The following is an 18385-nucleotide window of genomic DNA, read 5'->3' as shown; positions in this document are numbered from 1 at the left end:
ACAGAAAAAAAAATCTTTAAAAACAAGAATATAAAACAATAAGCAAAAATATAACAATATATTATAAGGATTAAAGACAAAGTGTTTAGGTTAATAACTGTATAACAGCTAACCCAAATTATGATGTAAACCAACAGAGAAGTACTGGATAATGCTCTTGTACACTGTAAAGATTTGTCACTCGTATCAGTTTAATAAAATGCTGATTGGCCAGGAGCCAGGCAGGAAGTGTAGGCCAGGCGACTAGACTAGGAGAATTCTGGGAAGAGGAAAGGCAGAGATGTGGCTGCCAACCAGATGCAGAGAAAGTGAGATGAGAATGTTGGACTGAGAAAGGGTACCAAGCCACGTGACTAAACATAGACAAGAATTATGGGTTAATTTAGGTGTAAGAGTCAGTCAGTTATAAGCCTGAGCAATAGGCCAAACAGTTCACAATTAATATAAACCTCTGTGTGTTTACTTGGGACTGAATGGCTGCAGGACTGGGCAGGACAGAAACTTGCATCTACAGGGAAGGAAAAGGGGTCTAGGAACTCACAGGCATGGGAAGGAAAGAACAGTAACACATATGAAAGACAAGTGAACTGCAACATTTTAAGTGGGGAGTCAATAGAGAATCACAAAAACTAATAAAAAAAATTAAGATGGCAGTACAAGCCAATTACGACAAGATACAGCAATAAACACCCAGAGTCAGTGGGAAGGATTGGGAGAGGGGACAGGAGAAGACACTTCACTGGAGACACAACAGAAGTAGCTGCATGTCAAAATAAGATGAAAGTGTTGTTAATAACATACGTTCTGGGATGGGCCAGGAGAATGACAGGAAGGAGGAAAGGAAGAATACAGGAAATCAAAGTAAAACATGCAAAAGAAGGATGAGAAAATGGTAATCATGGCACAGATGTGGAAGTGAGAACTTTAGGCAAAGACAAGAGGTTCTCTACAGCTAGTAATTAATAAGCAATATAATTCCAACCATAACCAGATGATTTTTTCTTTTGATATCAACTAATCTACTAACCAGATTTTCAAACTATGCCTATAAGCTTTCAGGTATAAATTAAAGTTATTTTACCAAATAAGTTATTCATAATTCCATTCAAGAAAAGGTATCTTAAAACATAGGAAGGACAAAGCTAAAGTGTGAAATAAAATTTGAGAACAAACAGTTACATGCAAACAATGGAAAGCTAGATGCACTTGTGATTTGATTTGAGTAGATACTAAATAAAGAATTTTTTTTCTAAAAGTATAAATAGAAAAGAGTTTCAAGCATCAGTCTATCATATGAAGAGCTACAAAGGTCAGCTTCTGTGGCTGCCATAAAACAGAAATCCATTGGAAAATGATAGAAATGACTATAAATTGTTACATAATTGTTACATTGATAAATTCATTAAGAACTCAATAAACACTCGACAGAAAGTAATCAATTCCAAGAGTCCCAGACAAAACTGTACACAAAAGATAACATGTATTTCACCATGTTAAAAAAGGGAAAGGTTTGAAAATATGTGATGCTTCTGAATAATGGCCAGGAAGGAATTTACAGGTCTATCTGTTAGACAAAACACTACCTGATGTTAGCTAGATTGCAACTATTGATATAAAACTTTAATTTTTATAAGATGGACTCAAATTAGTGACTTTCTGCATTGGAAAGGACCACTGAAGATTTTTAAGCCATCTTTTAAAATATTAAAGCTTCAATCAAGTCATATACTTGGCAGTGTGGTGGTTTGAATGAGAATGGCCCTCGTAGGTTTGTATGATTGAATAATGATACCCAGGGGTAGAACTGTTTGCAACGAATTAGGTGATACGGTTTTGTTGGAGGGGGTAGGCTTTGAAGCAGGCTCTGAGGTTTCAAAAGCCTATGCCATTCCAGTTAGCTCTCTCTGCCTGGTGCTTATGGATCCAGATGTGAGCTCTCAGCTGCTGCTCCAGCACCATGCCTTCCTGCCTGCTGCCATGTTCTCCACCCTGATGATCAGAGACTCAACCTCTGGAACTGCAAGCCCCCAGTGAGCTGTTTCTTCTGTAAGTTGCCTTGGTCATGTATCAGAAAAGTAACTAAGACTGGCAGTAAACCAGATGCATCCAACAAACTGCCCTATCACTGAAATAATAAAAACATTAATGAATGTGGACAAACATCTATAAACAATCATAAGAGCTGTTCCTACCATGGGAAAGAATAGGAAGGTCAAGAACTGATGCTTTCAGGCTGAGAGGCAAGCGCCTGTACCCACTGGTCCTTCTCATCTTTAAGTTGGCCAACCACCCAACTTCCTGCTGGTCTCTACACTTCCCCCGACCCCTCACTGTGCCATTCCCACCACTCATCTTCCCCTCCACCCACTCCAAACACCTCCTTCTCTGAGCCCCCTGTGCTCTCACAGGACAGTGTCTCTGCACCTGCTGCTCCTTCCTGGGGTTCTGCAACCAGTGACTTTGCCCTCAGTACCTACTGACCTGGTGAACTTGACAAACTTAGACTCTCCTCGGGTGTCACATTCCTTCACGGCCACTCTCATTACACAACCTACTGTGCCAGAGCTAGTGTTTCCCCTCTGTGTTGCTCAGCAACAGATACATTTTGTTATTTTCACTAAACTGTGTGGCTCACTACACTTATTTGCACTATAGAATGATTGCCCTTATCAGAGTAATTACACTATGCCTAATACAACAAAATTATTTGAAAAATTGGGTGAATAAATATTTGATGGCTACTTCTATTTCTATGAAGAATTCAGAGAAAGAGAGTTGGTCCTCATACCTGAATCTCATCTCTCAGGAACCAATGGTGAACATCCTTCCGTTCACTAATTTTCATGCCTGCGTGGTATGCTCTGCAGGCTAAGTTCAGTTTCCCAAGTTCAGCAGTAACTTGTTCTGTCATTTTTCTGGAAGGACAGTAGATGATAGTAGGACCTTCAAATTCCCAGGCAGAACTGTGGAGAGGGTGGAGACGGAGAAGGCAAACACACCTATCATACGTATGCTTCAGGGTATCGGGCTTTTATCTTTCACAATCTTTGCTTTCTACTAAGTCTTTAAGGAGTCAGCAGACTCAAAAGCCAGTGCTGGAGCTCTCTAAAACCCCAAACGTTGTGGACAAACATGGAAACAAACCATGTGAGGTCAGAACTCTGGCATTCAATATTGGCCCAAATTAGAGTTAAAATCAGCAATCTGGTTGTTTAGAAGAAAACTTGATTTTCAAATTTATAAGGTCTGGCTACAGATACTTCTCGCAAGACAGCACAGTAGACTTGCCTTTGATTATTTAAGAGGTAACTGAATAGTTTCATCATTGCATAAAATATTACATAAGATTTAAAGATAAAACATTACTCCAAGGTTTAAGGATGTGCCCACAGATGATAAAACTGAAAGTTATCTATAAAATACATCAAGTAGAACCAAGGAGATAGATGTGTTAGGGGAGATTATAGTAGGCTGGGCTAAAAATTAATCTCAATTAGCAGAATTAACATAAAAATGAGAAGAAAGCATTTCCATAGAATATTGTTAGGCAAACAAAGGCAGAAAAATAGGAAAATGCAGCACCAGAAAAGACGGGGGAAGGCACTTTAAAAATTCGATCTTTAAGAAGGGAGAGAGAGTCACTGTAAGGAGGAAGAGCCATAGATCTTGGGAATAATGTGCATTGAGAAAGGACCAGAGGTTAGGGGTTAGGTCGTGACATAATTGTAGAAATGTAGAGGACTTTTCCCTTTGCTGTAAAAGGAAAGTGTAGTACAATGTATTCAAGGAGACGCTAGAATAGCAAAAACTATTTTATTTATTCTGTTCCTATTCTGTTCTGAACAACAGGCATAGCTCACTTGTTTCTTAAATTATCCCCTAAGATCCACAACAAGAACCAGTGCTTCCTTGGCCTCGGGTCCGTCTCTTCCACTTTTATCCTTTCTCAAAGTGCAAAACACTAACAATACTCTAAGTTCTTACTTACCTAGATTTCTTTTGTGTTTGTACTGGCAGGAGAAAAATATTTGACTTTATTCAGACTACTTCATATCATGAAAATAGCAACTTTTCACTCAGCAGGCAGGCCAGAGAATACGGCATTATAAAGGTTCTTAGCATACCAAATAAAACATACAAAATATATTTAACAAAACAAATCATAGAAGCACAATGGCCAGCTTCATCAGTACAACGAAGATCGGTAGCTTCCTTGTCAGTTAGACGATTTAGCAAGCTCACTTGTATAAAGCACCTAGGGCAGTCCTTGGAACGGTGCAGACTCCATTTAGACTATTAAAAAAACAAGTCCCTATAGCAGAGGTAGGTCATGTAATTAGTAAAGTAGATAGAACTCATAAGAAAGGTCCATGTCTTATTTGTTCATTTACTTGTAAATTATTACAAGTATATGCCCTATTCAAGTAGTAGCATAAAATAAAAACAATATCAAAAGAATTAGTTCCTGCCCACCTACCCTTCTGCTTCCCTCTCACAGAATATATATGCTTTGAACATCATGGAAGAGTGGACAAATGGATTGTAAAAGCCAATGGTCAGAGAAAACTGGGGTGAATCAGTGTCTCCTGGACATGACAGGACCACTGCACTCATGAACTCAGAGTAGCTGTGGTTGTCTGCACAGGACCATGCCAGTCAGCGCTCTACTATGACGTGAGAAGGACTCTGTGAGCCCCCACACCTAACTGAGACACTAGAGACAGCTGATAGTGTCTGAGATGGGGAGGGTTAGTTTTCTTTAAGGCTATAGCTCCTGACTAGCTGTCCATACACCTGTGGTTGGCCCCCTACCTAGAAGTATATGGACAGCACAAATGAAAATGGATATATTTGTTTTTTTTTAAAAAAAAAAGAGAGTAGTTGAAGTCAGGTAGTAGAGCGATGAATGGATCTGGGAGGAGTTGGGGAAGTAATAAAGGGTAATTACAGTCAAACTATGTTATGTGAAATTCTCAAAAAATTAATAAAAATATTTAATATTTAATGTCCTTTAATCTAGGCCACTGACCTGATTATAAAGTATTACACTTAACTTGAACCAAAGCTACATAAAATTTGAAGCAGTAAACATCTAGAAAAATTTAAATAATTTCTTTAAGAAGAATTTCATCTGTCATTATATCTTTACCTGGACTTTCGGACAAGAAATGGCTTTAGATCTTGAAGGATATTTCCTGTTTTTTGTCTAACTTCTAAGTACAGATTTGGTCGATCAAATCCAGTACAGGTGATCTGAGGGTTTTTCAAGTTTAAGCAACGTATAATATCTTCCTGGATCGAAGAACTTGCAGTAGCAGAGAGGGCAATGACTGGAACCTGGGTAAGATACAAGGTAATAGATTTCAAAATGATGGGAAGCGCATTGATTCTCATTGTCCTCTCACAAAGCAACCGTCATGACAACACAGGAACCATGTCCAAGACTCTCACACTATTGTTTTGTCTAAATATTTATTTCTTTTTGTCATGTGGGGGATGAAACCCAGGATCTTGGGCATGGCATGTGAGTGCTCTTCCACTGAGCTACATGCCCTGAGTAAAGAAGAAAAAATGTTTTTAAAAGAGAAAAATTATCTCCTACTTAGTAGCACTAAACCCATAAGATTTCAATGCAATTTATCTTGTTCCATTAAATTAAAACTACTTATTAGTCATCTATACTCTAGTGCTGATAGAAGCAGGGATTATATTATATTTGGTTTTTTTTTTAATAATCTGTAATTCACAATTCACAAGCCCTGGCGGGTTATAATTTAATAACCTAGCTTCATAAAACAATTTATCTTTTCTTTGGCAAGTAGGTTTCATCACAAGTTATACTGGTACACAGCTTTTCAGCTGTAGAAGCAATGCTCTCAACAGCCTTGACAACCTCTCTTCGGGTTCGATGAGTTATCAGTGCCATACTGCACATATCAAATATGTAGAGAGTGAAACGTGGACTGACTGATTCCTTAAGACACCAAGTCATAGTCTATTCTCAGCCTAGCAATTCTTGACAGAATGAGCAGCAAAATCAGGAGGCACAGTGGGTAGCACAAAAAAATTAATATTACTTTCAGAAAGTAAAAGGTAGGTGAGCAAAAGACCTCCCATATAAATCTCTCATGTCTTATCACTATTATAATGGGAATTACATTTAACCAAGGTACCACTGCATTATCAGAAGAAAATAAGTAGACTTAAAATTTATTTCTAAATCATTAGCCATTCTATTGCTAAGAATACAATTCTCTTTTTAAAATGCTTTTTTACCTATTATAGATAGAGGAAACAATATCCTCATAAAATTGGTTACTTAAATATACTGTGACTACCTCACAAACTAATTTAAGCATTTATCTTATAGCTAAGTATAAATGCATGTGCAGCCTGCCAATTTACAAAGAAATATGTGTATAATTTGACTTAAAATTAAAACAAAATACAATTTCTTGGGGAATGAATATGATCCAAGTTCATTAAATATGTTATAGAGATATAATGAAACTCATTATTTTGAACAATGTAAGTTAATAAAGATTAAAATGGTCAGTATAAAATAAATATTACCAGTAAAAATACTATAGATTTAGACAAAGCTTCAAGCATTACTTAATTTTTGTGAGTTTAGAAAAATAAAGCTTATTTTCAGTCATACACAGAGAGGAACAGTTAAATGCCTGAAGGTGTAGCTTGGTGGGAGGGTGCCTAGCATATACAAAGCCTTGGGTTTGGTCCTCAGCACTAAATTAAGAAAATTTTGGTTCTCAGCACTAGCCAAGAAATAGCTACTCTTACAATTAATATAACTTAATTGCATTAGAAAGCATCTGAAGTCATATAAAAATAAACTAGTCCAATGAAACCAAGTAATTGGAATCATTTTTTTGAATTGTTGATTTTTAAATTTTGTGAAACTACTTTAAAATGTAACCCCAAATTAATTTCATTTATTTCGGGCTAACAATCGAACTGTTCTCTGCATTGGGAATGTATCTGTTAGTGACTAAGTCATGAAAAACTCAATTTTTAAAGGAATTAGTTTCTATAACTAAGCATTAAAATGGATATATCTATGTTAATATAAGACACAAACACAAGTCTGAGAATAAGGAATGCTTAGTATTTAGAGGACCTTATCAGGTGTGGTGGCACACGCCTGTAACTCCAGCACTCAGGAGGAAGAAGGAGGAAGACAGCAAGGTTGGAGTTGGCCCCAGCTACACAGTGAGACCCTGACTAGCAAAAAAAAAAAAAAAAACAAAAAAAAACACCTTAGCTAACATTTAAAAAGGAAATGTTAAAATTGCCTATGAATTTACATTTTTAACCTTACATGAACCAAGAATTTTTATCACCATAAAGGTTTTTATCACTTTATAAATGTACTAATAAACTCCTCACTTAATTACATATGCAGATAAGAGAAGTTTTGAGTATACAGCTCATTTAAAAAAGAAGATGAGGTTTGCTTTAATTAAAAACAGACTAGGCTTTCTTAGAAGGAATACAATGTATGAGTGGACAGATAACATGTTTATGAAAGTAAGGAAATGATCATAAATATAGTTTCTAAAAGCTAATAGAAAAAAATCAGACAAATGAATGCACAGTAGTGGGACAACCTAAGTTAGATAAGCCTACTATGGTTCAAATTCTGCTTTTGTCCCTTATTAGATGTGGGACTTGACTGTTTAACTCCCTAAGCTGCAGTTTCTCTCCTCTGTAAAATGGCTATAATAACAGCATCAGTCTCATCAAACTAAACAGCAAATGAGACAAAACATCAAAATGCGCTAGGTGGGTGTGGTGGTTTGAATGAAAATGTCCCTCGCAGGCTCCTAGGGGAGGCACTATTAGGAGGTGTGGCCTTGTTGGAGGAAGTGTGTCACTGGGGGTGGGCTGTGAGGTTTCAGAGGCTCAAGCCACACTCAGTGTTACTCTTCCTGCAGCCTTCAGACCCAGATGTAGAACTCTCAGTTACTTCTCCAGCACCATGTCTGCCTGCAGGCCACCATGCTTCCCACCATGACAATAATGGACTGAACCTCTGAACTGTAAGCCAGCCCCAATTAAATGTTTTCCTTCATAAGAGTTGCCATGGTCAGTTTCTTTTCACCAATTTTTGGCAATATAAGCAACAAAATATAATACACATAATATAATGCAAATTAATCTTATGACACTATATATACATTTAGATGGCTCTTAATTATATACTCCATGACACAAAGGTTGAAAAAACAGCCATTCTGTTTCCAAATTAGATCACACTCTGTAAAATACACACAGCTTTTAGGTATTTATTCTCTTGTTCCAGTTGCTCAGTGTCTACTGTGTGCTGGTCATTTTAATTGGTCCTTGGGACAAAGTAATAGGAAAAGCCAATGTGTCTCATGGACTTCTAACATACTTCCTCCTGGTTGAAGACACATTTTAAAGGCTATGCAAAGCTTTTACCTGCCGCTCCTTCTCTGGGCTCACTTTTATAATTCCCTCCAAATGGGCTTTTTGTGTCAACTGTTTGGTTGATTTCTAGTATTTTTGGATTCACTATAATAATTTGGTGTGATGCATTCAGGTTTACAACAGTAATCCTAGTGTAATGCCTCAAAACATTAAGACCAAAGACAATGAGAAAACTGAGATCCCACAGGTGGCATTTCTTGCCACTCCCTAACAGAGAAGTTCTTAAAAACCCAGGGTAAAGGATCCTCCGCTGCTTGAAGAACAACCTGCCAAGACTCTCAACTGGAGGAATATGCTGCTTAATCACTGAAAGAACTGAAAATGATCTCATTATGTCCAGAGCTAGACATAATAAAAGATTTAATTCCACCTGAAGAGTGTTCAAGAACTGCTTAAAATATTTAAAACTCCTTTAACATAATTCTAGAATCAAAGGCCTAGGAAAGGATTACAAAAGCACTCTTCCTGATTCCCAATTGCACAGCTCTCTCTATCTCTTTAAACCATTCTAACTTAGTGGAAACCAGTCCTGCAGAGCAGTGTCTAATAACCTGCACTGTGAGCATACCTTCCCTTGCTCCCCCATGTGACCTGTGCTATTGGCACTACTCGTCTTCCTGTATTACTTGTGCCTTTCTGTGCATAATGTATCACTTGTTTCTGTTGCTTCTGCTTACCCAGATGTGGAACTCAACCTCCTCACTGGACTAGGAGCTACTTAGGGTTTGTTGCTGGGGATGTCTTTCGGTATGCTGTGAATGTGTGTTGCTCTGATTTGGTTGATAAATAAAACGCTGATTGGCCAGTAGCCAGGCAGGAATTATAGGTGGAATAAGCAGAGAGGAGAATTCTGGGAACAAGAAGGCTGAGTCAGGAGTCGCCAACCAGACACAGAGGAAGCAAGATGTAAAGACAGAACTGAGAAAAGGTACCAAGCCACGTGGCTAAACATAAATAAGAATTATGGGTTAATTTAAGTGTAAGAGCTAGTCAATGGTTAGCCTGAGCTAATGGCCAAGCAGTTTTAATTAATATAAGCCTCTGTGTGTTTACTTGAGTCCAAGTGGCTACAGGGCTGTGGGAGCCAAGCAGGACCAGAAAAACCAGGTGCAGTTTGTCCCTTTGAAGTCATTTGTTTAGAAATCAGCACAGTATACTATAGTATACTATGCTGTATAGCTATTTACCACCCAACTCTTTTATAGCTACCTATGTAGAAAAGTTACTTCATTAATTCCAAGCCTTCTGGCCAGAATTCATTCATTCCTTCAAGTAATTATTGATCAGCTGTTAAGAGTCAGGTACTACCCCTGCATACATAAACCAAAAGAAACAGAAAAACTCCATCTTGTTATGGTTTAGACACAAATTGTCTTATCCATGTGTGAAAGGGTGACTCTCCAGGTAACAGACCCAACTACTGAGAGGTAACTGGATCATGAGAGCTCTAATCTGATCCAGTGGTTTAATCCAGTGATGGATTCCATTAATAATCTACTGCCATGAACATGAAAGACTCTATAACATAAAACTCAGTGAGATGTGGTTATCAATCTTTGCCTTTATTTGGTGAAATGGCATACTACAATGGGACTTTGCACAGAAGACACACATCTACCAGACATATTCAGAAGTATCACTTTGACTGCTGTACTGAAACAGACTAGAGATGGAAACCAAGAGGTTACTGTAATAGCCTAAGTGAAAGAAGGTGTAGGTTAGCACCAGAGACATGGGATCATGAGAGAAGTGATCAGAGTCTGGATACACTTGGAAGACCTCACAAGATTTCCTTAGTGTTGAAATGTACAGTGGAGAGAGGTTAAAAAGTAAAGTTATCAGGTGTAGTGTGTACCAGGTACACATTTGCAATCCAGGCACTGGGGAGACAGAGGCAGGAGGATCTCTAGTTTAATTGTAGTGAGAGAGTCTGAAGAAAAAGTGTCAGGGTGGGAAGGTCACCAGAAGTCAGTTTGGGATAGATTAAGTCTGAGGTACCCACTAGGAACCTACATAGAAGACTCTTAAGTAGGCAACTGTGTGTATATACACATCCTATAAGTCTCCTATAATATGTGTGATTTATATTCAATAAAATGGCTAAAACAAAATGTAGTGACAATACCAAATGCTGGCAAGTAGGCAGAGGAACTCAGTCATATGTTGGTGGTATTAACCCACAACAGGGATGTAAATTTGAGAGGTCTCTATAGATGGATGGCATTTAAATCTGTATGCTATATGAGACAGCCATGAAGATAAACACAGAGGAAAGACAGTGTGTCTAAAGACTAAGGTACCAGGCATGCTGACCTTAATCAAACAGGAAGTACAAAGAACAGAAGAGACTTGAGGAGAAGGGCATGGTGGGAAAGAAAGAAATCCAGGAAAGTGTGGGCTGTCTTGTGACAACTGAAGAAATGATGATAATAATGGCTATCTTGATGAAGGGTCCTGAGGTTATCCCAGACAAGAGTGCCTGACCCAAAACCAGACCCATACTCAGACCTCAAACCACATCAGTTTTCTTCTCATCCCATATTCACAGCTGCTAACTGTAACATTAAGTTTTTGCTATTGCTGATGATTTGTTTTGTTTACTTAATTCCTGCTCAATCAAATCCTCATGAGAAACCCAAACAAAAAGAAGTATTTTTAAAGATAGCAGTTTGCTATTAATATGCAAGATTAGTGATTAATGAAACTGAGACAAGCTTACCAAAGGGATAATAACATTCTATGTTTTTCTCTGTTTAACCCATTTAACTGTGAAATGTGCTCAGGAGGACCTTTCTATCATCAGGATCTAAGCAGAGGCCACTTTGTTTATACAATCAAAATTAATACAGTGGACTCAAGACCAAGAAACAAACTGACATACATCCAACTGATTTTCAAGAAGGGCAAAAGCAATTCAGTAGTTAAAAGGCAGACTTTTCATCCAATGCGGGGGAGGGGAATTCCTGTTTCTACATCTCATAGCATGGGATTAGACAAATGCTACTATGCTTTCTATGGATTTCGTGGATTCAAGCTCTTGTCTTCACACTTGTATGTATGGTGAGCTCTTTACCTGACATGCCATCTCTGCACCCTCTTAGACCTAAATTCAAAACACACACATTTTGGAAAAAAAACATAGGCGCAAAATTTCAAGATCTAAGACTAAGGGACAAAATCCATTAAGGAAAAAAAAAATCAATATTCTGGATTTCATCCAAATTTATATTCTTTATAAAAGACAATATGGCTAGGAATGGTGGTGCACACCTTTAATCCCAGCACTCAGGAGGCAGAGACAGGCAGATCTCTGTAGTTGGAGGCCATTCTGGTCTACAAATTGAGTTCCAGGACAGCCAGGGTTATACAAAGAAACCCTGTCTCAAAAAAATATATATATATAAAACTGAAGAAAAATAAAACTTATAAAGAAATATTTACAAGCTAAATATCTGACCAAAGACTCAAGTTCTTTTAATTAAATTCTTAGAAGTTAACAGAGGGACTGAGGAAATGACTCAGTGAGTATTAGGACCTGAGTATAGATCCCCAGCACCAACACAAAAGCCAGGCACAGCATGCACACCTATAACCCCAGGATTCCTGAACAGAAAGAACCCAGGAGCTTGGCAGCCAGCCCTTCAAGCACAGCTGGTGAGCTCCCTGGCTAGGGAGAGACTGCGCTTCAAATAAAATGAGGTGGAGAGCAACAGAAGAAAACACCAATATCAACGCAGGCGCTGCACTACAGAGTACAGCGCGCGCGCGCACGCGCACACACACACACACACACACAAACTCTCTCCCCCCATCTCTCTCACACACACTTATCAGGAAAAAAGTTTAAAAACACAACCCAATTAAACCAGGAATTTCACCAAATAAGTAAGAAGCATACGAAAAGATCTTCAAAGCGGCAAGCTATTAGAAAATGCAAACTGAAAACACAAACTATCACTGCACCTCTATCATAATTGCTAATACATAGCAGTAAGACAAAACAGTACAAAAGCGAGAAGAAACTACTGTTCATACGCTGCTGCGGGAGAGGATACAAGATAGTGCAGCCAGTCTGGAAAGAAGTACTGTGGATCTTCCTAAAAATGAAACAAGCACTTCCCACAGGAGCCAGCACCCACAATCCTGACATTTATCCCAGAAAACGAAAAACTTATGTACACAAGTTATATGATCATTGACCTATTGAAGGACCCTGCGGGTATATACAAACGTTCACAGTATCCTCATCCGTAATATCCTAAATCCCGGAAACAACCCAAACATTTTCTACCAACTGTGATGAATAGGATGATGCAGTCCACACCCCATTTTATAATGACCCATTAGTCAAGAACAGAGTAACTACATTTTTGTGGAATGTTTTAAAAAAGAGAATTGAGAGAAATATATGTCAAACTCATACTACAGACCTAACCTCTCCAGCCACATTGGCTTTTTATGGTTTCAGAGTCCTGTGATCAAACACAGTCTAAATACATGAAACAGAAAACAATTTAAATGTCTTAAATTTTTCACCATTCTGAGCAACGTGATGAAACTCTGCACTGTAGGTCCAATGTTGTCACTCCATTCTCCCCAAGTCCAGAACACCCACCCAATTCATATTTCTCACCAGTTAGCCTCTCATTTACCAGACAACACTCAAGCTAGGGAACATTTGTGGTTGGGTACTCTCTATTCTACTTGATAATGGCCCACATGGTCAAGAATAATGAGTGTGGGCATTTTTATTACAGTATATTGTCACAGCTATTCATTTTTAAAAGCCTTCCATTATCCCTAATTTATAACAAAGGGGTAGTTCGGGCACCCACTGGGGTTCTTGGAGCTGTATCCCCTGTCATTAAAGAGTAATAACTGCCGTTTTTAGCTGATATTTTCAGAACCTGTTGGACAACTCTTGTCCCAGGTAGGAGTATCCAACCTGTGCCCTAATGGCTAGGGGATGTGACACAACACAAAATAAACATTGAGATATTTTTGTGATTTTTTTTTGTTTTAATAACACAATTTTACAGTTCTTAAGGGTAAACTCACAGATGACAAGGGAGGAGCTCAACATCAGAGATTGGACATTCCAGGTAGAGAGTATCTTTAATACGATACATGCCAACCTCAAAAGGAAGCCAATGCTAGAATTTCAAAAGTTAAATAAATTCTCTTGCTTACACCTGACACCTTGCTGTTCATACATTACTCAGTCCTGGAGAGTACTTGGTAAAAATGTCACTTCCAGACAGTAAACCTGGGGTTGGGATTGAGTTTAGTGGGAGAAGCTCTGGGCTCAATCCTCAGCTAGGATGGGGGTGGGGACATCAGACCCGGCAAAGCTTACCAATGGGAGTGCTATTTTAAGAGATCCCAGTGTCCTGAATGAACTTCTAAAATCATGGCCCCACTCAGAAATACAGTGAGCCTCGTCCACAGCAATAAGTGTGATACCTACAAAAAAGAAAATATGCATGGAAAAATAAGGCTTAAAAAGAAAAAAACACCATCTAAGTTAATATTTTTTTTTCTATTAGAGTATGTGCCTTACAGAAATTATAACCCAAATAAAAATGTTTGGCACACACACACATATAAGAAGCATAAATGACACCAGATAATATCAAAACTCATAAATAAAAATAGGAGGGGAAAAGAGAAATGAATAAAGGGTATTAGAATAAAGGAAATTTTTATATATTAATTCTAACAACATACTATGTTTCAGCTTTCATCAGTATTCCTCAAAGACAAGAATTGCTTACTATTACTTTGTCCCAAAATTATCACTTATAAACCATCTGCAACAATGGTTCTTTCAAAAGAACCATTCTATTTCTCTTTGGCAATAATGTTAATCTTATCTCATAGATTAGCTATCAAAGGAGACAAATAGTCAGCACATTTCTATTGAGATTAAGTACATCATTATCCATGATCGAGCACATATCACATTGCAGGAAGTTCCTCTGAAATGCCAATGCGTGAAGACACAATGACATCCACATTGTCTAACATAAAATGGAATGGAAAGAACTAAATCCCACTGTGTACAAAGTAAGTCAAAAGGAATATAACTCTTTACTCTGCCCTACACTAAAACAAGATCAATAGTGCCTTGAAATGATCATCCATCAAAACATCTTCAGATATTTCAATGTACTGACTAGTAATGCCTTTACCATTTATTATAAAATTAATTCTTTTAAGAGAAAAAATAACTTTTTATTACTTGCTATTATGTTCTATCAGTGAAATGATTAAAAACATGTGCTTTAGAATCAGACTGGCTGTACACAAAGCATTGAGCAAGTTATAAATCTTTCCAGTTCTCGGTTTCCTCAAAACTACAATATAGAGCTGTTGAGATGGGTTAGTGGGCAAAAGCCTTGAGAGCCTGAAAAATTTAGTTCAACCCTCAAAACCCACAATGGACAGAGTAATTGACTCCCAATGTTGTTCTCTGACCTTTACAAACACATTGTGGTATTTGTACACACATGCACACATACACACACACACACACACTTATATGCATACACACACCACCACCATCATCATCATTACCATCATCATAAATTAAAATAATACACAGTAGGTAGAAACAGCACCTAACACTTCTTACTACTCTAAGGTTAAATTAGAACATGCACATAAAGTATTCATATAAGGTCTGGCGCCAATTGGAGCTTAATAAAACTATACTACCATTGTTATTACTACATGGCCATTATGATCTAAAGCCTTGTCAAGAGCCAATGTGACAGACATGCATCTAATTACAGGGTCAGAAATTCATCTTCAGCCACAAAGAGATTTCAAGATTTGCTTGAGCTACAGAAGGCCCTGTCTAAATAAATTAATTAAATTAACCCTTTTCTAGGTAACCAAGACACACTTAACTTTAAGGATTTCATGGTTCTTAAGAGGAGACAAAAGAAACACTGGCCATTCCTTAAGATTATAAACTACAGTGAAGTCCTGAGAGTATGTGTGTGGGTGTAAATATGTATATATATCTTTGCTTTACATATATATGTGTGTGGGTATTTATATATATAGCACACACACATATACACACATGCACACATATACACACACATATGCACTACCACCAAGTGTTGGGAAAATTCCAGTGTTACTTATTTTGACTTTAGGAATTAAAATGACCATATTTTAAGTTAAATGCAGTAGAAGCCTGTAGGTGCAGATCTGACAAGGTGTGAATGGAGTTGAACTTTGACCTGCATAGTTAGTTCAGTTAGTTAAGCTTTGGCTCACATTCACTTTGAATGCAAAAGTTCAAATGTCTTCCCAGGTCCTATACATATTTCATTCAAGTATAGCTGTCACTCAAGTCTCATTCCCAAAGTTAAAAGACAAGGGCAAGTGCAGCTGGGAAAGCATCCCGTATGGAAGTGTGTTTGCCATTTCTGTAACAGATCCAGACTCCTTAAAAACATTTAACATTTACCTAAAAATGACAAATCTGATTAGTTAAATGTCAGACTACTGTACAAATAACATCCCAAGTATATTCATTTTGTAGGCATTTTACAATTTCCTGTAAGCAAAAGCCTACAGGAAATATTTCAAACAAAATTTTCATGTAGCTTATCCCTTTTTCTAAATCACCCAGAGAAAACATTTTCATCCATTAAAAGCAAAAAACCTCCGCTCTAATGATGAAAATATTTATCTACGTTGTGGGGATTTGTTTGCTTGCTTGCTTGTGCATTTATTTTTAAAAGAGAGGGGAGCTCAGACTAGCCTCAAACTCTTGATCCTCCTGAATCAGTCTCCTAGAACTGAGACCATATTTCCATACCTAGCAAATGCTTCTTTTTTAGAGAAAAGAAAATGAAAGAGAAAACCACAATGCACAAAACATATAATGTCGAGGGAGAATATGAGGCCTCCGTGGGTAAAAGCACTTCCCTCCAAACCTAATAGCCCAAGTTTAATGCCTAGAACCAACATGGCTGAAGGAGAGGACCACCTCCCTTCTCTTGCAAGTTATCCTCTGACCCTCACTCCAGCCAGCATACAGAGTAAAAATAAAAATAAAAATTAAAAATTAAACATGCCAGGTGTAGTGGTACATGCTGTTAATCCTGGCACTTGGAGGAAACCCTATCTCAAAAAACAAACAACCAACCATTAAACATGATGAGGCATGAACTCAGGCCTGGAGCACACTAGGCAAACATCAATGAGCCACACCCTCAGCTCTGCAGTGTTAACAATCTACCCATCTCAAAAAGTTAAAAAGAATAACTACTTGTAAAAAGCACTTAATGTTGATTAACTTTCAATAATTATTCATTTAACATCATTATAAAACTAAAACAAATACTAAGGTGGAATAAAATATATTGAGATTACTAGAAACATGGATACCAATTTTTTAGATATAACCATGAAATTGATCTATAAGGTAATTGGGCTTAACCCATAGGAAAATGCTCAAAAGAACTTTTTATAGACTAATAGGATACATCTCAATTTTTTTCTATTTCAGGTGAAAACATGCCAATGAGAGCTAAACTGATAATATAGTTCCTTAAATTAGTGGTTCTTAACCTGTGGGTCAGGACCACCTTGGAGGCTAAATGACCCCTTCACAGGGGTCACCTAAGACCATCAGAAAACAGATATTTACATTACAATTCATAACATTACAATTTCATAACAATTCTTATTTACATTACAATTCAAAATTACAGTTATGAAGTAGCTATGAAAATAATTTTATGGTTGGGGGTTACCACAACATGAAGAACTGTATTAAAGAGTTGCAGCCTTAAGAAGGTTGAGAACCACTGCCTTAATTGTTAATTTATGCCCTCATTCTTTGTTGGTTTCATCATATACTAAAATAAAAATGTTTGCTTTCACTGTATTTGTTAAGAGAAACTATTAAATACATTCCTAACACACAATGTTAAGTGATATGGTCCATGTCAAGGGTTACTATTGCTGTGATAAAACAGCATGACCAAAGCAACTAGGGAAGAAAACTTAGTTTACTCTTCCACGTCACCTTCATCACTGATGGAAGTCAGGGCAGGAACCTTGGTGTAGGAGCTTATGCAGAGGTCATAGAAGGACTCTGCTTACTGACTTTGCTCCTCATGGTTTGCTCAGCCTGCTTTCTTAAAGAACCTAGAAAGGTTTCTTAGCAGCCCAGGGATGGCCCGACCCACAGTAATCTGGGCCCTCCCCCATCAAACACTAACAAAGAAAATGCCCTACAGGCTTGCCTACAGCCCGATCTTACCGAGGCATTTCTTAGTTGAGGCTCCCTCCTCTCTGATGACTCTAGCCTGTGTCAAGTTGACGTAAAACTAGCCAGCCCAGTACAATGCTGAATACTTAATCTATATGAAATTACTTAACCTCATTCTTCAAAAAGATCCTACAAATTGAGAAGAAATTTTATGCTACAATTGGACAAAATTCAAATTGTTTCAAACATGGATGACATGGGTCTCCTTTGGAACTCTCAGCTGAACCTAACCACCATCAAACAAATGAACAAAGACATATGAAAGTGCTTAAGTACAAACAGCGTCGCAGCACTTGACTAATTTCACATTTACATGTTCTAGGGCATAAGCTGTTTAAGAACATTTTTCTAAAGTTTGAAGGGTGACTCATGTGAACAAGAATAAAGAAACACTATACTAATTTAATTTAGCCTCAGAAGATGAAAAAAGAGAAATCTCAGAATCTAGGATTTAACATTCATTCAGTGGCACACAGAGACAAGACAACTATGTGCCAAGTCCTGTACTGAGGAAACAGAAATGAATAAGAACAGTATTTTTGTCTCAAAAGAGTTTATAGTGTAAGAAGCAATACATGCCTGCATGTATACAAATATAACACCAACCCTGGAGTC

The 18385-nt window shown here is 37.6% G+C and overlaps 1 protein-coding gene across 4 annotated transcripts in view; it reads right to left on the bottom strand.

Annotated features, from left to right (window-relative positions):
* The window catches only part of Wrn (WRN RecQ like helicase), a 118106-nt gene that overhangs the window by 46073 nt on the left and 53648 nt on the right, over window positions 1–18385 (bottom strand). For all 4 annotated transcript variants that reach the window (XM_015992785.3, XM_015992787.3, XM_076553533.1 and 1 more), the window contains 3 exons: window positions 13829–13935; window positions 5150–5337; window positions 2789–2963 (listed from right to left, as the gene is read on the bottom strand). In XM_015992785.3, the coding sequence (XP_015848271.1) occupies window positions 2789–2963; window positions 5150–5337; window positions 13829–13935 (470 nt within the window). The remainder of the gene's footprint in view (window positions 1–2788; window positions 2964–5149; window positions 5338–13828; window positions 13936–18385) is intronic.

This window comes from Peromyscus maniculatus, chromosome 17, assembly GCF_049852395.1.
Source record: "Peromyscus maniculatus bairdii isolate BWxNUB_F1_BW_parent chromosome 17, HU_Pman_BW_mat_3.1, whole genome shotgun sequence".
Lineage (NCBI taxonomy): Eukaryota > Metazoa > Chordata > Mammalia > Rodentia > Cricetidae > Peromyscus > Peromyscus maniculatus.
The sequence above is the reverse complement of the archived record's forward strand: the minus strand, read 5'-3'. Positions and strand labels throughout refer to the sequence as shown.